Source organism: Ursus arctos, unplaced genomic scaffold (assembly GCF_023065955.2).
Source record: "Ursus arctos isolate Adak ecotype North America unplaced genomic scaffold, UrsArc2.0 scaffold_21, whole genome shotgun sequence".
In the NCBI taxonomy this organism is placed as follows: Eukaryota; Metazoa; Chordata; class Mammalia; order Carnivora; family Ursidae; genus Ursus; species Ursus arctos.
In genome coordinates this window covers 49269800-49295815 of record NW_026622886.1, presented here as the reverse complement: position 1 = coordinate 49295815, position 26016 = coordinate 49269800, and the positions used below count along the sequence as shown (strand labels likewise).

General features: G+C 56.4%; 4 protein-coding genes across 35 annotated transcripts in view; 1 reads left to right on the top strand and 3 right to left on the bottom strand.

Annotated features, from left to right (window-relative positions):
* The first annotated feature begins 1605 nt into the window (after positions 1-1605).
* SHMT2 (serine hydroxymethyltransferase 2) lies at positions 1606-6592 on the top strand. Its single transcript, XM_026500207.4, has 12 exons — positions 1606-1749; positions 2747-2944; positions 3456-3535; positions 3711-3911; positions 4190-4271; positions 4407-4529; positions 4631-4770; positions 5128-5293; positions 5481-5580; positions 5665-5820; positions 5904-6011; positions 6123-6592. Exons 1-12 carry the CDS (start codon positions 1717-1719, stop codon positions 6248-6250), a joined length of 1515 nt encoding a protein of 504 aa, XP_026355992.1. The 5' UTR covers positions 1606-1716; the 3' UTR covers positions 6251-6592.
* Positions 6593-6761: 169 nt separating this feature from the next.
* Positions 6762-9035, bottom strand: NDUFA4L2 (NDUFA4 mitochondrial complex associated like 2). Of its 2 annotated transcripts, XM_026500208.4 has the most exons (4): positions 8927-9035; positions 8461-8549; positions 7585-7645; positions 6762-7483 (listed from the first exon to the last, which is right to left on the bottom strand). In XM_026500208.4, exons 1-4 carry the CDS (start codon positions 8981-8983, stop codon positions 7427-7429), a joined length of 264 nt encoding a protein of 87 aa, XP_026355993.1. In that variant the 5' UTR covers positions 8984-9035; the 3' UTR covers positions 6762-7426. The 2 variants fall into 2 exon arrangements, with proteins under 2 accessions (XP_026355993.1, XP_044240679.1); XM_044384744.3 differs by lacking the exons at positions 8461-8549; positions 8927-9035 and adding an exon at positions 8109-8454.
* Positions 9036-15490: 6455 nt separating this feature from the next.
* Positions 15491-23577, bottom strand: STAC3 (SH3 and cysteine rich domain 3). Of its 3 annotated transcripts, XM_057316214.1 has the most exons (14): positions 23490-23577; positions 22899-23075; positions 22408-22609; positions 21605-21671; positions 21071-21332; positions 20321-20418; positions 20037-20109; positions 19022-19119; positions 17398-17464; positions 17165-17214; positions 16780-16865; positions 16557-16608; positions 16340-16477; positions 15491-15933 (listed from the first exon to the last, which is right to left on the bottom strand). In XM_057316214.1, exons 4-14 carry the CDS (start codon positions 21668-21670, stop codon positions 15835-15837), a joined length of 1089 nt encoding a protein of 362 aa, XP_057172197.1. In that variant the 5' UTR covers position 21671; positions 22408-22609; positions 22899-23075; positions 23490-23577; the 3' UTR covers positions 15491-15834. The 3 variants fall into 3 exon arrangements, with proteins under 3 accessions (XP_057172197.1, XP_026355990.1, XP_057172196.1); XM_026500205.4 differs by lacking the exons at positions 22899-23075; positions 23490-23577 and having other exon boundaries at positions 22408-22617; XM_057316213.1 differs by lacking the exons at positions 22899-23075; positions 23490-23577 and having other exon boundaries at positions 15491-17214; positions 22408-22697.
* A 922-nt stretch (positions 23578-24499) lies between these two features.
* The window catches only part of R3HDM2 (R3H domain containing 2), a 155572-nt gene continuing 154055 nt past the window's right edge, over positions 24500-26016 (bottom strand). For all 29 annotated transcript variants that reach the window (XM_057316205.1, XM_057316210.1, XM_026500197.4 and 26 more), the window contains one exon: positions 24500-25527. In XM_057316205.1, the coding sequence (XP_057172188.1) occupies positions 25190-25527 (338 nt within the window). In that variant the 3' untranslated portion in view covers positions 24500-25189. The remainder of the gene's footprint in view (positions 25528-26016) is intronic.

Here is a 26016-nt window from a genome sequence, read left to right as displayed (position 1 = left end):
AGTCTGACCTAGACATCCCTGGGAGTGAAAAGTCCTTGAGGGGAAAATAAATCATGGATGGATGGATGGATGGATGGGTGGATGGGTGGGTGGCTGAATAACAAGATCAAGCTGAAAGGAAGAGGGAGGTGAGAGGTGGTCCTTGGTCAGAGACTGGAGGAAGGAGAACCCTAACAGAGGGCCTATTGCTGGAAAGACCTGAGAACACATGAGGCTTGAGTGGGAGGGAAGGAGGTTAGAGCTAAGCCAGGACTTCTGAGGCCTGGTATGAGAGCCAAGTGGTAATGTTTGGAATTAGCAAGTTAGCCCACCTGGGCCTCAGTTTCCTCACTCGTCAGGTAATAACAAAATAGCATGTCCTGGAGATTAAATGAGACTTTGCATGTGAACATGTTTTGTGATGGATTGTCCTTTTCCTCTTCCTTTGACTCACAGACTGCCTCCTCTACAGCCATCCCCTCCCCCCTCCCCCACCCCTCCCCCTTGGGACATTCGGACCTCTGGGACCTGAGCTGCCCCTGCCCGTAACCGCACTTGTTGCATTTTGTTACCTGTTCAACTCTTGATGTCCCAGAAGTCAGTGATCTATTCTTATATCTCCAACGCTAGGCCATCTCTGGCACAGAGTAGGAACTCAACATGTCTGTTGAATGAGTGAATGAATGAATGAATGAATGTGTAATTTTGCTAAGTAAGGCAACGGTTCTCAAAATCACTGCTTATTAGAATCACTGAGGAGAGGTTTCACTGTCGCCATGAGTGGGCAAATGTCTACTCATTAAGATCCATTGACCTAGAACCTCTGAAGAGAAGCCTCACACTCGTATATTACATTTCCCAGCCAATTCTGATACTGAGGTTTGGGGACCTAATTCTAGAGGGGTTAGTGAGTCCCTCTCCCAAAGGATGAGTCCAGACGAAGTCAGGTTAAAAGGAAGATCCTGTCCGGTTCCAAGGATCTAGAGCCCCAGGGATATAAAGAGAGCTCACGGACTGCTGAAGCAGCAAGAGGTGAACAGGTGGCAAAATTAAACAAGTGCAACAACAGGAAGGGGGCAGCTCATGCAGCTCCGGAACGTCGCAGAAGAAGGAGATAACTTTGGAGGAAGCAGGTCAGGGGATGAGGGGAGGGTGATCCATCCCAGAGCATGTTTACGTAGAAAGTCTCACGTAATCCTCACTACATGTTATTTTTGAATTACGAGTGAGGAAACTGAGGGCCCGAGAGGCGAATTGGCTAGTCTTACCCAGAGGTGGAACTTGAACTCAGGTCTCACCCTTCTAAGCCAGGGGGCTTTCCAATGCACCAGGGCTCTCTAGCTCCAAGAGGAGCCTTTATATTTTCAAAGAGCCTAATAATGCTAGGTATTTAGTAGGCACCCAATAAGAGGCTGTTGTTTGGACAACAGGGAGAAAAAAAAAAACAACACTAAGCTTCAGGACAATGAGGAGGTGGTGCAGCACTGGATCTCTTTTCTTTCAAGCAAGAGGCTTTGACCAGGGTCTACAGATGGGGAACTGAAGCGGAAGGGGGCGGGAAACTACAATTCCCAAGAGACCATAAAAGGGCCACCGCACGCATGCGTAGGTCCCTCCCTTTAATCCGGTGGTTTCTCGGGCCGTTCTCGCGCACGCGCTCTCGTATCAGTCTTCTTCCTACCCTTCCCTTCCACCGGCCAGGGTTGGTGGCTGGACCTCCGGCGACCTCGGGTTGCGATGCTGCCCTTCTCTTTGCTCTGGGCGACTCGGGTAAGAATGGGGCTCCGGAGACTGGGTGACCAATAGAAAGCGAGCTCCCCTCCTACCTCAGTGCCCATTCACAAACTCTGGGGTTCTCCCGGCTTTTCCACGCACGTGGTTTTGGTCTTCGGGGAGCGGACTTGCAACTAGGGAATCCTTGAGAACCCCTTACCCCCAGTGCCCGTGGAGCACTTGGGGTCCCTCCCCATTCCGGCAACCAGACGCCCCAGGGCCAGCGACCACCCATTTCACGTGGCATTAGGGGGAGAACTGCACCAGATGCCCCGTGGACCCTGTGAACGAGCGGGTTTCCTGGACTGGACCGGTGAGCCGAGTCTTTCCTGCCAGCTCCGAGCCTGCAGATGATGCAACCCGGCCCCACTGCTTACATCAGGCGTCCCTGGGCTCTGTGGGCTGGACGGACATAGGAAGAGTGGGGGGCCCGGAGGGCAGGATGTGGGTTTTGGCTTCCCTGCCAACAGGCTCCCCCCACCACCACCATCTGCCTTTCTCCAGAGACTGTTAAAGGTCTCTGCCACCTCCATTGCTGTGGAAACTACCTCTACAGCATATTGCCTGAATCCTTGCCAGCTCAGCTTCCAACCCCCCCCCCCCACTGCCATGTTGGCCCTGCAGGAAGACCCTTTTGTTCCTGTGGGTTGGGGAGGTTCTGGAACCTCAGTGGACTGCCCCTGAGCTCCAGAGACATAGGCTTCTAGAGGACAAACTTTGCCCTGTGGCTTTGCAGAGTGGTTCATGGGTCGAGGTAGAGGGAATTCTGAGGTGAGGTAAATGGACCAAATCAGAACCACCCCCTGGACATTGATCTCAACCTTGGCTCTGGAGCTGGCATTTGAAGGTGGAGGTGGGGGTGGTGAGAATTGGAAAAGGCTGGCTGGACCACTGGCTGCTAGGTTTGGAGCCAGAAAGCCTGATAAGCATGGCTGAGGGTTGTTGGGAGACTATTTGGATGCTTTTTATTTGACTCTGGTTTTTCCTCTCCTAGCCTCTGCAGAGATGTGGTCAGCTGGTCAGGATGGCCATCCGGTGCCAGCACAGTGAGGTGGCCCAGACCCAGACTGGAGAAGCAACCAGGGGCTGGACAGGCCAGGAGAGTCTGTCAGACAGTGACCCTGAGATGTGGGAGCTGCTGCAGAGGGAGAAGGACAGGCAGTGTCGTGGCCTGGAGCTCATTGCCTCAGAGGTGGGGCTTGGGGAGAGCGGCCAGGCATGGGCCACAGTGGGTGCGGGAAGTAACAGGTCATCGTACTTCTGTTCCTCCAGATTTCCCTTTCAGACTCAGGGCCTTCCTGCTGGGCCTTATCTCCTTCTCTTCTTATTGTCCTCTGAAGAAAAGGCAGGGCCAGTCTGGATTATGGGATGGGGACTTTAGAGAGCTTCCAAAGCTGTCCAGGGCTCCTGTAATCTAGTCTGGTCCCTTCCCCCTCCCAAGAGGAAAGAGGAGCCTGGAAGCACAGGTTTGAGTGGACAGCTGGCCTTGCTGGGGACACCTATCATGGCAGCTGTTTCTCAGGATGCTTCCTCTGGCCTTTCTTCGGGCCTGACAAGGAACGCTGAATGAACGAACAGCTTTCTGTAGAGCCCAGCTCCTCCCCGCAGCCTGGGGCTCTGGCAGGAAGCGGCTATGGGGGGCTCCAGGGAAAGGGGCTCAATACCTTCTGACATTAACCTCCCCCACTCCCCCCTCACCCCAGAACTTCTGCAGCCGAGCTGCGCTGGAGGCCCTGGGGTCCTGTCTGAACAACAAGTACTCGGAGGGTTATCCTGGCAAGAGGTGAGGGCTGGGTACCAGAGAGCTGGAAGGCAGCCTCAGGGATGGTGCTCCCTGGGGGACACCCGCCTGTACCCTCCCAGTGTGTAGAGAGGCGTGGCCTTCCCAGCCCTTTGCCGCTGGTTGCAGGGGATACTGGAGCCCTTCTTGCGCCCTGAGCGCCCCCATCTCGTGGCAGGTACTACGGAGGCACAGAGGTAGTGGATGAAGTTGAGCTGCTGTGTCAGCGCAGGGCCTTAGAGGCCTTCGACCTGGATCCCGCGCAGTGGGGAGTCAATGTGCAGCCGTACTCGGGCTCGCCGGCTAATCTGGCCGCCTACACGGCCCTCCTGCAGCCCCATGACCGAATCATGGGGCTGGACTTGCCCGATGGGGGCCAGTGAGTATGGATGGGGTGGGTGTGGGTTTGGAGGGCAGGACGGGCATGGGAGAAGAGTCGTTACTGAACACCTCCGTGTGCCCTGCCCTGCAAGGCTGCGGATGGGGACGAGAAGACCCCAGTCACCAGTGCTCACCACGGAGCGTGCCAGGCAGGGAGGGTCCTGCATTCTAGGAGCGGCGTTCCAGGGACCGCGGCCTTTGGCGCCAGGCAGGCAGGGTGTGGTGAAGTCTGAGACTCGTTTCTGAAGCTCTCTCATCTCTCTCACCTGTTCCCAGTCTGACTCACGGCTACATGTCTGATGTCAAGCGGGTCTCAGCCACGTCCATCTTCTTTGAGTCCATGCCCTATAAGCTCAATGTGAGTGCTGGGGCCCTGGTGGCCCTCTCCTGGGGATGGTGCGGGCTGGAGTCCTGGGCAGCCTCCTGGGTCAAAGAGGAGAGTGAGCTGCCCTGCTGCTGTCTCAGGGCCTCAGCTTTTCGTTTGTCCACCCAGCCTAAAACCGGCCTCATCGACTACGACCAGCTGGCGCTGACTGCGCGGCTCTTCCGCCCGCGGCTCATTATTGCTGGTACCAGTGCCTACGCGCGCCTCATTGACTACGCCCGCATGAGAGAGGTGTGTGGAGGCTGGCGTGCCGGCCACTTCCCAGGGGGTGGTGGGGATACTTTGGAAGGGGGGCCCTCCCCGGGCTAAGGCCTGTCTCTGTACCTGCCCAGGTGTGTGATGAAGTCAGGGCACACCTACTGGCAGACATGGCCCACATCAGTGGCCTGGTGGCTGCCAAGGTGATCCCCTCACCTTTCAAGCATGCGGATGTTGTCACCACCACCACTCACAAGACCCTTCGAGGGGCCAGGTCAGGCTCCCCTGAGGTCAGGCCTTGTCTTTCTCTGCCTTCACGCCCTATTCCAGGGGCATTGTTGGGCAGCAACTGAGGGGGGTTTGTTCCCACCTGAAACCCTGAAGACTTCTGCCCCGTCTGTGATGACTCTCCTTTTGTCTTGCCCGTGGCGGCAGATCCCTGCTGGGGGGTTTGGGGGTGGGACCGAAGGGCTGCGCTCCTTGACCACTGGAGTCCTGCACGCCAGCCCAACTGAGGTAGACTCCTAGACTCCGAGAGCACAGGGGGCCTAGGCCAGCCAGCTTCCCCTGCTTTCCCAACCCCTCGTCCTTGCTTCTCAACTTAGATTCTGATCACCCACTTCCCACGTAGGTCTGGACTCATCTTCTACCGGAAGGGGACTCGGGCTGTGGACCCCAAGACTGGCCGGGAGATCCCGTACACATTTGAGGACCGAATCAACTTTGCCGTGTTCCCATCCCTGCAGGGGGGGCCCCACAACCATGCCATTGCTGCCGTGGCTGTGGCCCTAAAGCAGGTTGGGGAGCCGACTCTTGTGGGGGGCACTGGCCTGGGGCCCGAGACCCTGCTCCTTGATGAGTGAATCGGAGCTGACAGAAGGGAAGTGTCTGGGTGGGGTCAAGGCTGGAGTCGCAACTGTGCTAGAGGGGGAAGGGCTGAAGGGGTGGCGCTTGGGGTCACAGGTGCTACTGTCTCATTTCCAGGCCTGCACCCCCATGTTCCGGGAGTACGCCCTGCAGGTTCTGAAGAATGCTCGGGCCATGGCTGATGCCCTGCTAGAGCGAGGCTACTCGCTCGTGTCTGGTGAGCCGGGGGGTGGGTGAGAGTCTGTAGCCTCAGACAAAGGCCTAGCACTCACTCCTGCCTGCTGACTGTCCCTCCCCTCAGGTGGCACCGACAACCACCTAGTGCTCGTGGATCTGCGGCCCAAGGGCCTGGATGGAGCTCGGGCTGAGCGGGTGCTGGAACTGGTGTCCATCACAGCCAACAAGAACACCTGTCCTGGAGACCGAAGTGCCATCACACCTGGGGGCCTGCGGCTCGGTGAGACCTGGGGGGTCTGGGGAAGGAAGGATGGCTGCCAGGGGGGCTCGGACTGTGCTAATCCTCTTCTGCCTCCCTCCCAGGGGCCCCAGCCCTGACCTCTCGACAGTTCCGCGAGGATGACTTCCGGAGAGTTGTGGACTTCATAGATGAAGGTGTCAGCATCGGCTTGGCGGTGAAGAGCAAGACTGGTGAGCGGGCCAGACCCCGGCTGAGCCAGCCACTCGCCACCCGGCCCTCCCCCAGCTGATGGGACTGCCTTTGATAGAGTTCTGACTGCTTTTTTCCTCATCCCCCTCTAGCCAAACTCCAGGATTTCAAATCCTTCCTGCTCAAGGACCCAGAAACAAGTCATCGGCTGGCTGACCTCAGGCAACGGGTGGAGCAGTTTGCCAGGGCCTTCCCCATGCCTGGTTTTGATGAGCGCTGAGGGCCCTTAGGAAATGAGGCCCACCGACAGAAGTTCCTCTTCTGTCTGCCGGACCAACGGAGGGCAGCGACTGTCTTTCAGTTTTTTGCTGGAGGAGGGAAGGGCTCTTACTTAGGAAAAGACCAGCTATATCCTGGACTTTGTAGCTGAGAAGATTTCTTTTTGTAACTAGACTTAGGAGGAGGAGGGGGCCTGGGGCTTTCTGCCCTGAACCCTCCCATTATCTTAGTGTTACAGACTCCTCGCTCTTACTTGAAGGGAGGGGAGTTGCCCTTGTGAGCCAGAGGAAGGGGTGGGTAGGCACCCACCTTTCTGTTTTTATCTAATAAAATGCTAACCTGCCTTGAGCTCTCCTTTTACTGTGGGAGGGGTCCCCTGGGCCAGGTGGTGACTTGTCTCCCTCCACGCGTGCCTCCCTTCCCTCCCACCCCCCCCAAGCCCCCCCCCCCCAGCCTCCTTTCTCTGTCTCTGATCAGAGCCGACACCAGACGTGATTAGCAGGCGCAGCAAATTCAATTTGTTAAATGAAATTGTATTTTGCCCACGGCTGCTTCTGTTTGATCCCAGGGGACTGAGGGGAGCCAGGGAGGGGCAGAATGGCAGGGGGAGGCCCAGGTGCAAGGCTGCCAAAGGGGATGCCTGTTGGCTCGGGAAGCCATGGGCTTGGGCACAGGAAGGAGCTCGCTGCGCTTCCCCGGGCGAAGTTGCCTCACCCAGGGCAGGCTGGGCGGCAGGCGACGAGCCCCGTCGAGCCAGAGCAGCACCGCCCCTGCGCTGGCGCCGGGAGCCTGGGCTAATGTGGGGCCCGCCACGTCACTTGGCACTGAGAGGCCTCCGCTTGCTCTTGGCTCACGTTGGCCACGCTCAACACGTAGCCTGAGCCGCACCCTGCAAGGCCGGGGTAGAGGGGCTGGTTTGAGCCTTTTGGGTCAACACACTGCCTGCCCTCCTGACTCCTCCCCCTGCGTGGGACTCAAGCTGAGGGTCAGAGGCGCTTCCGCTGCGGGAGCAAGGGAAGGGGGTGGGGAGCCGTCTCCCCTCCTGTGGGAACCAAGCCTGTGTAAGCAGCAGCTGGACGGAGTGGCTAGAGTGGCGCCCTGGGGGCAGGGGCAGAGAGTGGAAGAAATGAGTCGGCTGGCTGACGGTGGTTTACTTCTCGCTGGCACCCCAGCCAGCTCAGAAGTCCGGCCGGTCCTTCTTCAGCTTCTTATAGTCAGTGGAAACTGCAAGAAACTATGGGAGGGAAAGGGGCGCTCAGTGCCCCAGACCTTCCTTCGTGGCCTGGGGGTGGGGAGGCTAGTCCTGGGACCAAGATGAACGGATGGAGGAAGTACCTTGTATTGGTCATTGGGGCTCAGGCGGTTCCAGGGCTCTGGGTTGTTCTTTCTGTCCCAGCTACAGAGAGGGAGGGGGGGAAGGTGAGGGTTTCCTGGAAGCTAGGACCCTGGAGCCTAAAGTGACACACAGGGTCTCTGCCACCCCCCCAGAACCCCCTTCCTATCCTGGGGGGAGCTGTTTCCCAGAGACTGACAGGGGTGGGGGCAAGTTAGCAGGTGCTGACAAGTGAAACAGGAAGGCTGTCACCACTGTCAGTATGGGGCCAGGTGATAGACTGACAACCCAGCCCAGGGCCTCCCGCCCGCTCCTCGCCACCCTAAGTTCACCCCCCAGAGCAGAGCGGCGGGAATGAGGCAGAGATCCTGAGGGGCTGGGGTTTCAGTGATGTGCCTGCAATTCGGATAACGCCAGAGGTGCTCCCCGCGCGGCCGGAGAGCCCCCACTCCCCAAGCCCGCCGCCCTCGGTGGGGCTGCGAGTCTCCGCGCCACGCTAGACCCAAAGGCGCCCCTAGCAGCTTACCCGGCCACACCCCCAGCACTCAGGCGGGGAGGTGGAGGTACCCGAAGGCCGCCGGCGGGCCGAGCACGTCGCCATGGCAACCGAGCCGGGAGCGGTGCGGGTGCCGCAGCCCAAAGCGGGTCGAGTCTGGGGCCCCGAGGAGTGAGTGGTCGGTCGGACCGGTGGGAGGGAAGGCCAGGGCCACCCGGGTCAGGAGGGGGCTCCAGTCTGGAGTTGCCGTGCAGACGCAGGTGCGATGCCTGGGGACCCCTGCTAAGTCCACCCATCCGCACCGTTCCTGAGAGGCCCCTGCGTTCCTATCCTAGCCTCGCCTCACCCAGGCCCCTGCTTGCGTCCCAGACCCGGCCTTTACCAGACGTCGGGGCTGCGCAGGGCGAGTCTCAGCAAGTACAGCGCGGCGCTGCCCATCCCCAGGCCAATGAAGCCGATCATCGGGATGAGCTGTGGAGAAGACGGAGGGCACTTTGAGGGGTCAGCCCCTCCCCGCGGTCCCGAGCGCGCTTTACAATCTTCTCGCCAGCATCCGCCCCCGCCCCCACCCCAACCCGGGTCTGGCACTCCCTCCCGTCTGGGAGAGAGGACCTGGAACCTCCCACACTACATTTCCAGCCTTCGTCTCCCTCATCCCACAGAGAGCGGGTCCCAGGTGGATTCAAGGGACACGGGGCATACTGCAGGGATAGACTGAGGGCATGCTGGGGAAAGATTAGGAGCCTTGGGAGAACTGGGCAAGAGGCAGGGTACTGGGAGATTTGGGGGCCGCCAGGGAAGCGAGAGAATTAGGAGTTAGGCACAGTGGCTCTGGGGACCGAACTCACCGCGGGATGTCTCTTGATCTGCCTGTAGAAGCGGGCCCCGGGATTCGTTCCTGCCATAGCGACTCTCCCCCGTCTGATGCTCCCCAGCGGCTCTGCTCCCTGGCTCCTCCTGGGGTCCCGCCCCTGACTGGGGAGGGGTCAGCCCAGCCCGGCCCAGCCCGGCCCAGCGGGGCCGCTTCAGGAGGCTCACCCCACCCCCCTTCATCTCTTCCTCCTGCAGTTCCCAGCTCAGAGCTGGAGAAGTGTCGGGAAGCAGAGGGTTTTCTGCTCCTGCACTCCTCCCGATGGTCGCACCCTGGTCCAGGGGACACCATCATACCTGGGGCTTTGAACTGGTCTGAGAGAGAGGCAACACAGGCTTTGACCAAAAGACTGATTGAGGGGGGGACCCAGAGGTGGGAGGAGGAACTCACCACCAGATGGGTAGTCAGAGAGACTTGCAAGCAAAGTGCAGGGGTGGAGTGTCCACGGGTGGGACCATGAGGGCATCTGAAGCACTTCCCAGACAGCCCTAGAGCTAACAGATCCCCAGGGAGCTGGCAGATTCCCAAAGGCCCCAGTTCTGTTTCCCTACACGGTGTAGTGGGAAGAGGAGGGGGACAGACAGACCCGCAGCACTAAAGCAGCCCCAGCTTCTCTAGTCCTGGGTAGTTCTCCAAGTTGTGTTGTGGTTGGCTTGGACTAGTGTTTAGAGGTCAGGGGAGCCGGGTGTATTTTAAACCTGGCTCAGGAGAGAATAAGTCAGTTGTCCAAGTTTGGGGTTTTGATAGACTTGCTTGCTCTGCCTACCTCCCATTGGGATGAAGTCGGAGCCACCCAAGGAGGGTCTCTATTTCTGGCTGTGATAGAGAGGAAGGGAACGGGTAAGGGAAGTAGTCAAGGAAAGACAGAAAAGACAGTGAAGGAGGAAAGAGAACAAGACACAGACAGACGTGTGGAGCAATTGCCTCCCTTTCTGCAACTTAGAAGTCGGCTGTGCTGCTGGGGTGGGACAGCTCGCTGCCACCGTCTTTGCGGAATCGGGGTCCTAGGGACCCAGGAGCCTAGTCCTAACCACCTCTCCCCACTGCCATGCTAACTTCCACCTTCCCATCCTCCTCCCTCCCACCCCGCAGACGAATCTGCAGGGCTCCCCCACTTCTCTGGTCCAGAGCCCCGTGGTGGCATGGACAGGGTTGAGTTGTGCACCCACCACGGGGCCTCCTGGGGAGGGTGGTATACAGGAAAGGAAGCTACCCTTCCTGGGGCCCCCCTCCCTCTCCCGGCGCTGATACCTCCCCCCCGCCCCCTGCTCTGACAAGCGCGGCTGTAATTAGGCTGCAGGGTCCCAGGCTCTCCGCCTCCCTCCGGCGGATAATGAGATAAAGTGTCAGAGACACGGCGAGAACAAAGAGACAGAGACTCGCTGCAATGTGTGTGGGGGGGCGGAGGAGGGGGACTGACGGGATGTCAGAACCTGGAACAGCGCAGAGCCCGGCCCTCCCTGAGCACCCGCACCTCCGGGACCAGGCCGGGGAAAGGAATGTCCTGTCACTTGTGCCCCCCAGCCCGCCAGTCTCCGGGACTAAAAATCAATCCCGGAGCTCGAGCTCCAGGGGCTGCACATCTGGGCTGCACATCTGGCTCTGCATGGCACAGCTGGGGCGCCAGGACGCACACAGGGACGTCTGGCCCCCGTGCCGCGCACCTTTTCTTCTCGGGTCCTCGCCCGGGCTCTTGTACCATTTCTTGTGACTTTTGGTGACCAGGGTCTGGCGCGTTCCGAACTCACCGCCCCGCTCCTTTCCTAAAGCCACGGCTGTTCCTCCTGCCTTCGGCCTGTGGCCCCACTTTCCAAGCGCCTTATTACGTTATTGCTTCTGCTCTGGCCTCTCCAGGGCTCCTTGACCCTGCACCCATTTCTGGTGCCAGTCCCTGACTCCTTGTCTGAGATCCTACTTCTAAGCCCCCACCCATCTCTGGATCATGATCTCTGGGGCCGAGCTGCGACACAGAACTCCGTGAGTTCCGGATCCCATCTCTCCCCACCTTCCCGCACTTTCCCATCAGAAAGACTCAGGCCACGCTGACCGAGACGCGTGAGGGACGGCAGAAGTCATTAGCTGCGGATTAGGCGTGGCCTGGGGCGTGCGGGGGTCCCGTGGGGACCAGATTCTGAACGCTAAATCGCACCGGGACGGTAATCCGCGGGCTGGCCGCGCGGCTCGTCAAAAGCAGCTGGGCTGGGCGGAGCGAGCTGGCTGCTGGGGTTGTGGGCGCGGGCGCCCCCTGAAGGTTGAGCTGCTCCCAAGCTCTTAGGGGAGATGCCTCGGGCGCCCCCTGTCGGGTCGTACAGGCTCTGCGCCCCACAGTTACTGGCAGGTTAAGTCAGTGCCTGGAGCGTCGGTCCAGGCCCCGCCTGCCGCTCCTGCCACTCCCGCCGCTAAGGCACTGGATCCCGCAGCTTCCCCTCTTCTGGTTTGAGGTGGGGCCGGGGGCCAGAGCGGAGAAGGGACGAGGGATCTCCCACGTCGCCAGCTGTCAGGCTGGTCCCTCTCGCGGGGCTGGTGGGCTCCAGACGCCCGGGGCTCGGTCTCTGCCCTAAGACTGTCCACTGCCCTCTGCCCCTGCCTGCCCCAGTCTCTGGCTGCCCTTCTTTCTGCTTCCTTCTTCTTCCGGCCCTATCTGTCTGTCTACCTGTCTCTCTGTGTCTGTCTCTGTGTATGTCTGTGTCTCTCTGTTCCTTATCATTCTGGCTGTGTCTGTGTCTGTCTGTCTCTCCCTCTGCAGCTCTCTCTACCAGGCTTTGTCCCTCTGCATCTGTTTCTGTGTCTGTGTTTGTCTCTCCTTCCCTCTACATCTCTCTACCCTCTGTGTCTCTCTTTGCAAAAATGCCTGTCTGTCTCTGTCTTTATCTCTTTCTCCCCCCTCCCATCCCTCAGTTCTATTCCTATTCTCCAGCTTGCTGCCCCTGGGGGGCTGCAGCAGCCCAACGAGACAGCCTGGGGACACCCCAGGGCACTGCCTGGGGTCCACTTCCCGGTCACCTCCACATGCCCGTCACCTCGGCACGGACTCGGTCTTCCCTCTGCAGCTGTGGGGCGTGGAGGGGGCGCCCGGGAGGAAAGACACAGTGCCCGGCATCTGCTCGGGAGCCCCGCAGCCCCTGACCCCCTCTGCAGCTATTAAGGGCGCCGGGTCCCGAGGCTCCGAGAGATGATCATGATTGCATCAGCCAGACAGCCGCGGAGCTGGGAGCCGCGCGGCGAGCGAACGAGCGAGACAAAGACGCCCGCGCCATCTGTTTATGCAAAGCGCTCTCCGCCGGGGACCCCGGCGTCCCGGAGCCTGGCCCGGCTCGGGGCACGGGGTCATGAGCCCGCTCCTGCCCGGCGCCCCCGCCGCGCCGCGGCTCCCCCCTCCCCAGCACCCACAGGGGCTGCGGGATGAGCGGAACGGAGGGGGGCGGGGGGTGTTGATGTGATTGGAGCGGACGCGGCTGTTTCTTCAATAATGGATGGAGATGATGCGGACGGCGGAGCCAAGCCCGCCCGGAGAGGAGAGAGGAATAGAAATAGGGAGAGGAAGGGGCGGGTGCGGGAGACTCACCCAGGCGCTCGCGCGCGCGCGCACACACACACACACACACACACACACACACACACGAGCACAGGAGCGCGCGTGCGTCACACTGTCATTCGAATACGCGCTGTCGCGCGGCTCACACGCAGGCACACGCCCCCGCACTGTCACGGAGGTACACACACCTGCAGGCAGAGACGCCAGAGCAACACACACTCACCGGCGGCTCTTCCTGATTCTAACACATACACAGTCGTGCAGGCAGAGACACGCGGAAATGCCCACACTCGGGGCACACCCAGGCGTGCGGATAGCACAGACACATAGACACGCCAAAGCGCGTATGCACACCTAGACACTCAGGGGCTAAGCCAGACAAAAATTATAGAGGGGGGAGCAGAATGGGGACCAGTACATACTTAAGGGCACAGACACACACCAGGGGCACACATACCAACTTTCACTAACACCTCATGCTCTGATATACACACCTCCCACACTTGGGACACAGGCACACACACACACTATACACCAGAGGCACAGACACCCATAATCTCCAGGGACAGAGAGGGACCCCCACCAACCCCCACACATTCAGAGGTTCGCACCCACACACATCCAGGAGCTGCTGTCTGTGCCCTCTGGTGGTAGAGTGTGGCGGAGAGGTTGCTGGGGTCCTAGAAGCAGGCCTGTTAGCCTAGCCACATAATGAGGTCTTAGTGACAGGAGCTGCCTGCGGCTGTGGACCCTGCTCCCCTGCTTGACTGCCTGCTAGCTTCCTTCCTTGGCTCCCGGAGTGTGTGGTGCAGACCTTGGGCCACTCTGACAACAGCCGAGCCAGCTGGTCCCAACCCCAGCACTTGGGGAGGGGTGGGGAGCCACAGAGGGACGTTGGTGGCTGCACAAGGACTGCCAGGATTCCCCACACAGCCATGAGGCAGATGTGAAAGAGACGGTCACTCTGTGTTCCCCCTCATTCCCCGGTGCTGCCCAATCTTCACACCTGTAAGGGGTACTTTCTTTGCTAAGAGCGGAGGGGGCACCGCAGAGGGGTAGCATGTGGGTTGTGTCCTGGACCCGGGTAACCTGGCCCCTCCTCCAGTCTGTTTTCAATTCAGTCAGTTCCTTGGCCCAGACTTATGACCTTTGCTGCATGTGGCAACATCATCCATCACCTGGGTGGCCGTTTGTGGGAGTGAGGGGCGTTTGGGGGCTCACACAGGGTCGCTGTCGCTCCTGCTCTCCGCTGGCAGAACTAGGCTCAACCGGAGGGCAAGTACTGGGGGGAGGGCGTTGATCATGGGGCTCAATCTCGATAATGGGCGTGTGTCCCCACCCCTGGCACCCCAAGCACCAGTCCTTGGAGATCAGCACAGCCGGCCTCCCCGCTCCTCCCGCCCTCCCTCTCTCGGGCCCTTTGCTTAATTTCCTATTAACTGCTGATAAATCCAATTAAACCGCCGCTCTAATTAGGGACAGCTGCCGGCTCCGCGAGGCGGGGGAGGGGGGTGCCCCCCGAGTGTAGGGGGGGAGAACAGCAGCTCTCGCTGCTTCTCGGCACCCCCACACCAGCATCGCCGCCCAATGAGCCAGTAAATTGGTTTTGCTTCTGCATTGTGGGGGGGCCCTCTCGAGGATCTCAGGGGCTCTGGTTTTGAGTCCCTCAGATCTCTTGATGAAGAGATGTGACCCGAGTCCTAGCATCCCCGCACGGGGCCTCCGACCACCCCCCCACCCCGCCCACCACGCCTTTCTTGGTAGGCGTATCCCGAGGAGGGATGGGGGCAAAAGGCTGGATTTGTGTGTGGTGGTGGAGGGGGGCTGCCGGTGATCCTCTCCTATTCCAGCCGAAGCGTGATTACAGGGGGGCTGAGTCTTCCTTTATGTCCCCGCCGCCGCCCCCAGGCGTCCGGGACAGTCAAGGGCAAAGGGAACGGGAAACCGAACCCTGTTCGGCATTGAGTGTGCTTCCCTACCCCCTCCACACCTTAGCCTTCTGGAAGGAAGGGGGGCGCGTCCGTCCCGGGCCCTTCTCTTCCCCAGCCCAGCTGAGCCTCTGCCCTCCCCCCGCCAGCAGCAGATGGTGCCCGGGCTCCCGCTGCCAACCTTGCTAGGCGGTGCCAACCTCAGGCCTGGCAGACAACGGGCAGAAGAGAATCTCCTGACTGGCGGGGCTGACCCTCCCCCATCCGCCATCAAGCTCCAGACCCTCGGCTTGCCCTACTCCAGGGACCACCCCAGGCTGCCTCTCACTGGTCCGCTCCCAGGTCCCCAAACTCCTCGTATCCTTCAGCTCCCTTCCCCACACCTTCCCGCTCCCCGCCACCTGCCACCCTGACCGGGGCCGGCGCATTTGCATATTTGCATATGCAAACAATAACATTTGCATACGGCGCGCCGCAGGGGGGCTCTCCGCGTGAGCCGGTTTGCTGTCTGCCCGGCGCCCTCTCACTCGGTACCTGTCGCAAAGGGCTGGGGCGGGGGCCGCGCGGGAGGGGTTAGGCCCCCCGGCCTCGCTTGCTTCGTTCCCAGAGGACTTGAGGAAGTGTTGCCATGGAGACGGCACGCACCCCACCCCCTCCCAGGCCCAGGGTCTCCGGCACGGTGTCTCAGGTTCTCTCCTTCCGCCCCCCCCTTCCCCCGCCCCGTCCCTCGCTCTCCAACCGAGATCTTGCATCGCCCCCTGGCGGCCTAGCTCGGCACTGAGCCAGGTTTCGAAATGTAAGGGGGGCTGCCCGCGGCTAAATCGCCCAGACCTAGGGGGACCTACCCTGGTGCCAGGTCCTTCTAGCCTCCGGGGCGCGGGGGGGTAACTCCAGTCAGGCTCCTCTTTCTTCACTGACAACAGAGGCCTCGCCTGGCGGACGCACCTGTCTCCCCACCTCCCACCAGGCTCAGCCCAGGTGGATGTCGGGTTGCCCGATGGTAGTGAGGTGACACAGCTGGGGAGGATTCGCCGCCGCTTCATGGGCCCTCTACTCGGCCCGCAGTTAAAGAACAAACTTTTCTACCTTTTTTCAAAACTTTAATACATTCGCAGCGTTCGACAGTTCGCCTCCCACACCCCCGGGGCGCCTCCTAGTGGAGACGCGCTCCTGTTTTTCCAGCTCTCAAGGGCTGGGTCTGAGGAGTTGCAGGTGAGGCTGCTCTGCCCACCAGGCATCCAAGGCCCGAGGCCGGGGCAGGAGGGAGGGAACCAGTCCCTTCCCGGAAGCCCCGTCATGCGCCGCGGGCCTTCCCACCCCTCCCCCACCCGGCATAGCTGCTTTCGCCCCTTTCCTCCCCAACCTCCACTGGGCCTGCCCAGAATGGGGCATGGGTATCTCCCGTCAGCAGGCGCTGCACGCCTAAATCTCCTCCAGGAAGTCGGTGGGGAACAGCCCCACCTTGCGGCCGGTGTAGACCTTGACGTAGCCGCCGGCTTCATCTCCTTTCTGGACCACGATCTGAGTGGAGGATTAAAGGTTTAGGGAGGAGAGGGATCAAGGGAAAAGGTAGAAGAGGAGAGCAGGGGGGGGCTCGGATTTATGGAGGCCTAACCTAGCCCCATTAATGGGTTAAGATCTGCAAGGAGTATGGTTTGCTGAGGGACCTTGCGGTTGGGATTGGATTGGGGCACCAGAGCTACCTGGTCCTCTTTCTCTAATTTTATTTTTAAAAGACTTTATTTATTTGAGAGAGAGAGAGAGAGCATGAACAGGAGGGGCAGAGGGAGAGGGAGAAGGAATCTCAGGTGACTCCACCCTAAGCAGAGAGTCCACGCAGGGCTCAGTCTTCCCACCCTGAGATCACGGCCTGAGCAGAAACCTAGAGGCGGTTGCTAAACCCACTGCGCCACCCAGGCGCCCTGACCTGGTCCTTCTTGAGAGTGATCTGCCCTATTTCTCGGTTTCCCACGAAGGATCTGGTCACGCGGTGCACACGCTCTCCAGACCGGACCCGAATGATGAAGTTTGGAGGGAAAAATCCAACCTTCTCCCCTATTTTCCCCTAGAGGAGATGGTAGGGAAATTCAGCTTCTCAGTCTCAGAGTCCAATGTCCCACCCTAGCCTCAGTCATTTCTCTTACCCGCCACCACTCCTCATTGGAGTCATCAATGACTGTGATCTTCTCTCCAGGCCTGGGAGAGGAAGGGAGGGGCCTCTGAGATTTAGGGGGCTTACTTACCTATCTGGCCCAGGTCCAGCCCCAACAGGCTCCAAGCCCTGAGTACCCCTTTTTCCTTTCCCATAGGAGCTAGGCTCTCCCCTCTCCACTCCTGGTACAGCCCCATCCCAGTAAGGCCTCTCACGGGAAATCCAGATCATCCTTCTCCAGGGCTTTGAACCGATAGAGAGCCACAAAGTAATGAGACTGCTGGAAGCCAGGCTGCTTGTGCTGGGGATGAAAGGAGGTGATGAGTCTCTGGGCTCCTCTGTCCCACATTGAGGGGCAGGAGTCCAAGGCAGGGGCATTCTCCAGACACACTGCATTACAACTCTCTTCCAGGTCCCTGAACTAAGAGGATTCTGTTGCACGCGTGCATGCACGCGCCCGTGCGTGTGAGGTGGTGGAGAAGGCAGGTTAAGGCTGATGGGAACCCATGGAGTAAGGGTGAGCTTCTGCTGAGGCATGAGTTGTGTCAGACCTGGGTTGGGGAGAGGACTGGGGTCCCTGCAGGGAGAAAGGAGTCTCACTTTGTCATCAGGTGTCTTCTTTTCAGCCTTCTTATTCCCGTCAGGGTTTCCTGGGATGGGAAACACCGACAAGTTGTCTCTAGCTTCTGGAGGGTAGCCCTCATTCTTTTACTCTTCGGTTGCAGATCCTCTTTGATCTCCAAACCTGGCATGCCCTTTGGCCCTCCATCCCCTACCACGGCCGAGCCCCTGACCCTACTCTATCTCTAGGGATGGAGGCGGGTGACACTCACCATCCTGGGGTTTGCCTTCCTCTGATCTGGCAGACTCTGGCTCTTCTTCCATCATGGCTGCTAGAGGCTGGAGGGGGTACCAGAGTTAGGAAGATGCTCTCTTGGGAACCCCATGCTTACTCTGGCTCTCCAGCCAGGCCAGCCAACTACAGAATAATAGGATCTCAGGGTTGGAAGAAGCCTTGGAGGAAATACATAGTTCAACCATCAGCCTAATGCCTGAGCTTCCTGTAAAACATCCTGGCAGGTGGACCATCCACATTGTCCTTGAATGTAGCTAATGACAAGGAGCTCACTACCTTACAAAGTAAGCCCATGCCATTTGAGCATAATTCCCTAAATTAAACCTAGTCGGTCTCCCTGTAACTTTTAGTAATTGGTCCTGATTTGGCCTCTGGAGCAATACAGAACAAACATAGTCCCCTTAAAGATCTGAGGATAGCTGGTAAGTCCCTCCCGTCTTTTCTTCCCTAATTAGTCCCTTCAAATCACCCCCTCCCCCATGATGCCGATTCCAGGATTTTTACTATGTCTGTTCTTAAAAATACCCTAGTGTGTAAGAGAAAAATGGGTAGCACAGTTTTTATAATTCCTTTAAGAGAATAGAACCTGAGTGTGCTTGCCTTTCCGGAAGCAGTCAAATCACATTGCTAGGGCCTTGTAAATCACAGTTCATTCTACAGAAATCTCTACTTTGCACTCAACCTCCATATCAACTACTCTGAGGCCAATCCCTAGTTCTATTTTTGTGTGGTTGATTTTTTTGATTCAAGAACAGACATGTACATTTTTCCTTACAAAATTTCAAATTATTAGGTTTGGGCTTTTCTTCTAGTCTGTAAGATATTTCAATATACTGTTCAGTGTATAAGTTTTCCCTCCTAGGTTTCCCACAAACTTAAGGGATAATACCATTTGTATTTTCATTTGCATCAGTGAGAAAAATCTCTATAGGTGAGGACCGAGGACCAAATCATGTTATAAGGTATCAGAAATCTCCCTCTAGCTAGACACTCCCTAAAGGACCTGGATCCTTTGGGCACAGTTTTAGGACTCCAATTTTAGGACTCCATCTAACTGTTATCATATCAGTCCATCCTAGCTGTCCAGAAAGATATAACGATATGCTAACAAATTCTTTGCCAAACTGAATGCAAGTCTGTGGCATTACCAATCTAGTAAGCTTATTACAAAAGGAAATGAAGTTACTTTTGGCCACTAGTCTGGTGCCTCAGTTTCCTCATCTATAGGATAAATGAGTCAGACCAGATGATATTCATGGAACGTTCATGGCTCTAGAATTCTGATTACTTGGCATGATAGGTTTGCTTCCCCAAATCCAAAAGTATGGTTCTTGCCTCTGTTGTCCAGCAATGCTGGCGGCCTGGGACCTAGCCTTCAGTGGAGCTTAATCTGACAATTCCAGAAGGGAGTTTCTGAAGAAAATACATGCTATGACAGGAGTTCTCAACCTGAGGCCCTCTAATACTGCACACAAAAATGTGTCTGTGCGATTTTAGGGGAAGAGAATCCCCAGCTTTTGTCAGCTTTCCAGAGAGGAGACAGGACCTGCTGCTCCATGGAATCTCTCGGAGGGACCTCAGGAGGAAAATATGGTGCTCACATTTTTCTTATCTGCCTGGCCCTTCTTCCGTTCCTTGTTTGCCATGATCACTCCAGTGCGCAGGGTTTCAAACACAGGATCATTGTGATTGGCAGCAGCTGGTGGGAATGGGAAAAAGAAAGAAGCCATTACTGGGGGAGCAGAGAAAGACCTGGAGGAAAGACAGACCTTCTAAGTGAGGGAGAGGTGGGATTGAGTAGATGTGTGTGTGTGTGTGTGTGTGTGTGTGTGTGTGTGTGTGTGTGTGTAGAATTAGCGTAGGGTCAGCTGGGCATATCTAGGTCATCAATCTATAAAGAGCTCTAAAAACATCACTGGAAATGTAATGTGATGGAGAAAAATACTTACCATCACTCCTTCCAGGCAGTGCATTATATGATGTTGGAAAGACAACTTTGCTACTAAGCTGCTTGGGAGCTGGGGAATGCTCACAATCACTATTCTCCTTCTAAGGAGAGTGGTCCTTTAACTGTTGGTTTTGTTCCACTGAGTGGCATGCGCAAGCTGGGGTGCTGCCACCAGTGGGTTCTTCTTTTTTCCACCCACGCTCCTCATAAAGTTCAGCCTCTCCTCCAAATGAATGTTGACTCAATTGTCAATGAATTTGTCTGTAAGGGTTGCCAAATTATGCATCTGCCCAGGATGCCCACAGCTCTCGGTCTAGCCCTGAGACTGGTATTACTCTGTAACAAGGATGAGGACAGTCAAGAATCCTTGTTCTTGCTTAGAAATAGTTTTACATATGAAGAGCCCAGGTTTTGAAGCTAGGCAGATGAAGGTTTCTCTCTTGGCTCTGTCTCCTGCTAGCTGTGCAGAGCCCTTGCTAAATCTTACCTCCCTCAGCTATAAAACAGGAATATTGACTCTGTATTCAAGTTGGCTAAAATATTAGGTTGAGAGAGAACCATAGGAAACAGAATCTTTCTGTTCCAGAATTTGGCTTCCCAATCTAGAGGTGGTGCTGGAACGATCTCCAGGCCTGCCCTTTCCCTCGGGTCCCACACGGAGCACTTACAGAGATCTTTGACACAAGCGTACTGCTGGTTGCTGTAGAGTGGGGAGCTATAGGCCCGATGGAAACCAGGGGGCTGTCGGATGGGATGGGAGAAAGCATTAGAGACAGCAAGGTATGGCCCAGAACCCCATCTCTCCCGTGAGTGCAACCCCTTCTTAGAGTAAGAGATGGGCTGAGAAAGAAAAAGCAGGGAAATGGATGTGATGACTTGGGAGGGACTGGAAGGGGGGAGCTGGCAACACGTCCCCTCCCTTCTGCTTTCTCGCTCCCCAGAGCCTACTCACGATCTTGCCGAAGCATCTCTGCATCTCCACGTAGGGCTGACAGTGTTCGTGGATGTTGGTTTTGCAGTTCTTACAGCGAAGCCCAAATTTGTTGTTGACTTGGGAGAGGGAAGAACATTTGGGTGAGGTTCTTGCTCTCCCCTTCCCTCTGTACCAGTGCTGCTACGCTAGCTCTCAGGTCCCTTTTCTGCCTCGGACCCAACACTCTCAGTTTCTAATAGTGTTGTTTTTGTTTTTTAAAGATTATTTATTTATTTATTTATTTGAGAGAGAAGAGAGAGAGATGGAGGGCGCGCAAGTGGGGAAGGGGCAGAGGGAGAGGGACAAGCAGACTCCCTGCTGAGCATGGAGCCGCACGTGGGGCTCGAACTCAACACCCTGAGATCAGGACCTCAGCCAAAATCAAAAGTCAGATATTCAACCGAGTGAGACCCCGAGGTGCCCCTCTAATAGCGTATTCTTTCCAAGATTTTATTTATTTATTTGAGAGACAGAGATCACAGAGGGAGAGGGAGAGTGAGAAGCAGACTCCCTGCAGAGCACGGAGCCCAATGTGGGGCTCGATCCCAGGACGCTGGGATCATGACCTGAGCCGAAGGCAGACGCTGAGCCTCTCAGGAGCCCCTCTAATGGTGGTTTCTTAAAGTCAGCTCTCGCCACAGCCCGCCTGCTGTACAAATGCTCCTCTTCTGAGCCAGACCCCCTCCTGCATTCAACATCACGCTCTCTCCACTTCCCTTCGTGACTCACGCACAATCATCCGGGCACAGACGTCACAGAACTTGGGCTTCTTGAAGAAATGATCTTTGAATTTGTGAGGCTTGTCATTGACAAGCTTAGGAGGTTCTGGGGGTGACTCTTCTTCCTCCTCCTCTTCCTCTTCCTCATAGATGTAGTAGATGGGCCCACCCCCAGCTCCCACTGCCTCCCCATTGGCCTGGGGCTCTGGGGGAAGCTCCATCTCCTTTGTCCCCGGAGACTCCCTCCTGAATAACTGCTTCAGCCGCTGTAGCTGAGGGAGGAAGGGGATGGGGGAGGGCAGGAAACCCAAAGTTAAAAGACCTGTCATGCTGTCTGGAGCAGGTAAGGCTGAAGCTAACTGAACATTTTTCTAGCGTGGGCAAGGGGCACACCCCAGGATTAGGACGTATTGGGGGCTGCAGGTGCTGGCTAGCATTCTGACGATAGATGAGTCACATACAAATGAGATCAATTCAAGCATTCTTCAAGGGCTGCGGTGGTTTCCCAGCTCCCCACACCCGGTGGTCACAGGCCCAGACTCACCCCACTTTGCCGAGTCTCTGCTGGCAAGGAGGGCTTAGGGGACTCCAGCACCTCCTTTTCTGTCATCCTGCAAGAGGTTGGACCCCACTATGAAATCTAATCCCTGACTGCCATTCTTCCTGTCCTAATTCCTGTCCCTCGCTGTACGGTAGCCCCTGAATGGGAGACTTCGGGAGAAATTTGGTTAAACAGAAATCCTTTCACAGGCTTATCGACAGAAAGATTCCATGGAGGTCCAGAGAAAAGCGCAACAGACTAACGAACTCCCCAACTGGTTCCTCGAACTGATCCCCATCCTTCCCCGCCCTGAGGGGCAACCCGAGTTTCCAGCCCCAACACAGTGCTCGAAGCTGCATGGTTTAGGGAGTTTCCTCGTTTGTTACTCCCGGGAAGCTGTGGGCAAGGGCGATGTGACACACACCTGCCCAGATCCCCTTCTTCAAGAGGTTTAATGTGTGTCCAGAAGCATGCTTGGAGGGATGGGCTGGGGACATTTGTTCACCCTTACCCCTTTCTTGAGTCCCGGGGGCCCAGGGCCTAGTTCCCAGCCTGCTTCAGTCTCCAGCTATTTTAAGTTTTCAGAGTAATATGAGCCCTTTCTTCCCTTACTACTCCATTCCCTTGACCCCACCCCCACCCCACCCTCCAATCCTAGCTCTTGTCCTGGATTGGAGTCATAATTTCACTCCTAAAACCCTAACTACTCACAGGCAAGAGAGAAACGAAGACACTGAATAGGCCACAGATTGGGGAAGCGCGGGGAGCAGTTCTGGCAACGGACAGAGGATGAAGAGGCAACTTACGTTTGGGATTCCCTAAGTCAGTCCACAGTCTGTGGAGGGAAGAGGGAGCCCCTGGGCTCTTGCTGGTGGTGCTGGGGGAGGACTGGTCCTCTTCCTTGGGGGCTAAGCCCCCCCAGTACCCTCTGTACTCACACCGGCTACCCAGACGTTATTTGTAGACCTCCCAGTCTCTCGCCTTGGTGTCAGAGCTGAAATGACAGGGCTGGAGGAAAGTGGACAGCTGAGCGACACAGCTGACACAGAGAAATTGGACACGGGGAGGTCTGGGCTGGGCTGGACCCTAACTCCTCCCATCCCCCAGAGCTGCTATGCCCTGGTTTTTTATCTATGGTGTGTACTGGTCACTTCTGGCTAAATTCAAGAAGGGACAATGTCTGTTCATGCTGCATACTCACTGAGGTGATTTTGGATGACTGAAGGTAAAGATGAAATTGTAAACAGCTTTCCCCAAGGTCCAAACACTTCCCCAATTCTACCTTCCCTGGACCTACTTTCGGAACTAGCTTTTGATTTTTCAGCCGCTGTCTTCCTGTGGCCTCAAACCTTCAGGAAGGAAAGGGCCGGGAACTGGTGAAGAAAGGAGAATTTCAACTCTCAGAGGTTTCCTATCAGCCGGACTAGATTGCATCCTTATCCATGGGTAGTTGGAGGGCTACCTCGCTGCCGTCCTGAAAGGGAGTGAAGAACATGCATGGCACTGCTTTATTCCCTCCAGCGCCCCCAGGAACATCGCGCCCCCGCTTCTAAAATCTTATCTTCAGGGTGAAGGGAAATCTAAGAGCTATCAAAAAAATCCAGGCTTGGACTTCTGTCTGAGGGGCTCTGAGGGAGTGCGGGTCTGATGGTCAGGCAGAGATGGACAGAAGGCAGTAGCTACCACACAGGGGGGTTTATCTTCCGGAAGGAATGCCTGCCTCCCCACGAGGACTGCAAACTTTGGGAGGTAAGAGAGCCATGCCCCACACTTCCGAAATCACTGATTCCCTGATTCCATCTCCTTCATCTGATGCCCCGGTATATGAACTTATGGGTCAATGAGGAATCTGGCATTCTTATCTCGCAGGGATGCAGCCTTCTCCTACTCTGGGCTGTGACATGGCTGAAAGAGAAGATACTCCCATCTCGGAAGACAGCCATTTGGATGTGGTCATGTAGTGCTGCTTTATCCCTTGTATCTGTAAGAAGTAAAGGATTATGTTGGAGGCTGGGTCAGACAAGCCTCAGAGGAGCCTGGCTAGAGATACTGCTACCCAGACCCAGGAGATTTCCAGGGTAATGTGCTTTGTCATTTCTGTCACTGCTCTTTTTCTTTAAGGGGTGGGTAAGACTGAATAAGGGTTACTGGATGGCTCTTAATGGCCCCGGTCTGACAGGCTGCACAACCAAGGGCTAGCTTTGAGAAGCCACAGAGAGGAAAAGCTCCACCCACGCAGGGTGGGGAATGTCTGCTTTTCACCTTTCTTCAGTTGCATGGGACAGGGACTGCTGAGCATGCCTGGATAATATGGCATCTTGGCACTGCAATTCAATTGACATGGCTTTTATTGTAAGAAACATCCACTTCTGTTCTGCCACGCCGAACCCAATGGTTTTCGTATTAAAGAAGGGCCCGAGTCTTCCAGCCCTGAAGCGTTTTCAGAAGATCAGGTTCCGGACACGTATGATGCTACCATCTCAACCCAGTTTTGGACCTCACTCACCCCTCCCCAGCCAGCCATGAGGACCCTACATGAGTATCACAGAATTAACACAGCAGAAGGAACCTCAGAGGTAAGCTAGTAAGTTCCAGTCTCTTACTTTACTAATAAGGACTCAGAGGTCTGGAGTTGAGAACTGATGTGCTTGATGAAACCACACTTACTGACAGAGTTGGGGGAGCCCAGAAAAAAGGTTCCACTGGAGACCCAGCCATCTGTCCAAATATTATGTGCAAGGAGGAGAATGGGATGAGGGAACAGTGTTAGGAAGGTATGTGTAGGGAAAGCCATCCCAAACTACATGAGATCCCCCCAACAGCTGTGGGACTGTACCTACCCAGGACCTCCAACCCCCCAGCCATACCAGGGCAGCAACAGAGAAACAGGGACTGACGTCCAGTGACAGATTTTTCTTTTTATATTTAAAAACAAAATCAACCTCCCCTCAAGTAACCCCCCAAACAAACAAAAAATCAGATTAAATAAAATTTACAGTGAATATACCCAGCAAACATCTGTATGTGCAATTAAATACTGTCTGTTACTGCGGCACGAACCTCAAACAAACAATATACAAGTGTTCTGGGAGGTGGGGGGAGGCCCAAGTTTTAACTCTTTGGGGTTTGGGGAGACAAGATGGGGAAAGTGAGAGAAAGGGGAAATCAATTTTGCTTTTCTTAATTCTGTCCATATAAATATATTCATAAAGACCAGAAATGAAAAGGGAGCTTGGGATGATGGTAAGGAGACTGAATAGGGGAGTGTGGGACCCTCCCAATTCTACCTGACCAAAAAAATATGAAAAAAATTAATTTCATGGTGGGAGAAGAGATAAAAAAAATGACAGAAGAGGATGGGAAGGAGAGGGAATCAAGGGGGGCCAACCAGGGAAAAAGAGGGGACCCATGGCAGGGGAGCGAGGAGGGGTCCAGTGCCAGTGTGTTCCATCTCCATCCCCACTGTCTCAGGCTCCAGTTCAGTGTCTGTCACCTTCCTTTCTGCCTCTGTCCATGGTTGGTCAGGATCCCCCGAACCCCTCCGCCCTGCCCCCACCCCTACTGCGCCGGTCCCTTCCCCTCCTCCGTTTATTGGGAGCTGGCTCGCTCCAGGATCCTCAGGTCATAGTTCTTTTTGGCCACTCGAAGTTTGAAGCGACTCACAGAGTTGTTGAGGCGAAGGGAGGCATTCTGGGCGGCCAGGGGGCTGGGAAACACAGCCACGATGGTGTACAAGGCAGCGAGGTCCGCGTGGCGGCCGTTCTCAGCAGTCCCGTTGTCCCCCCCGCCCCCGCCAGGCAGCCCCTGAGCATCCTTGAGCCATTGGATCTTGGCGCCAGACATGGCAAGCTGAGTGAAGAGTTTGTCCGCCTCGGTCCGAGTGATGCCCTCAGGGAGATCTGTCACCTCCAGCACCCGGCCCAGGACTGGAAGGGGAAGAGAGAGGACATGGTTGTGAAAGGTGACTGTACGGAGGACTAGCGAGTGGCCAACAGAGAAGTCTGCAGCTGACCCAAGTCTACTGGCAGCGTCCTCAAAAGCCTGGCCTCGCCCACTTGGCCCATTCCTCCTTCCCCAAATCAGTGCAACACCCCCACCATCAAGTCAGCTAGGAGAAACAAAGAAACCTTTTCTTCTCTTAGACCAAGAAGAAACTAGGGATCAGAATCCCAGATTTTTTCAGATCTGGAGACCTACACCTCAGTTCTTGTGCCAAGTCAGTAGCCCAATCTGAAATATATCCCACAGTCGTCCCCTTCCCAGCGATCCCTCTTCCTTATCATCTAGGAAAGTCCATTTCCTTGCCTTTTCTCGTTTAGCAAACCACTCCAAGTAGCGGTATCTGAGAGATCTTGTATGCCTAGTGGGGAAGGCCGACAGGGGGGTTACTCCCCCATATTCTCTTGTTGAGCTTC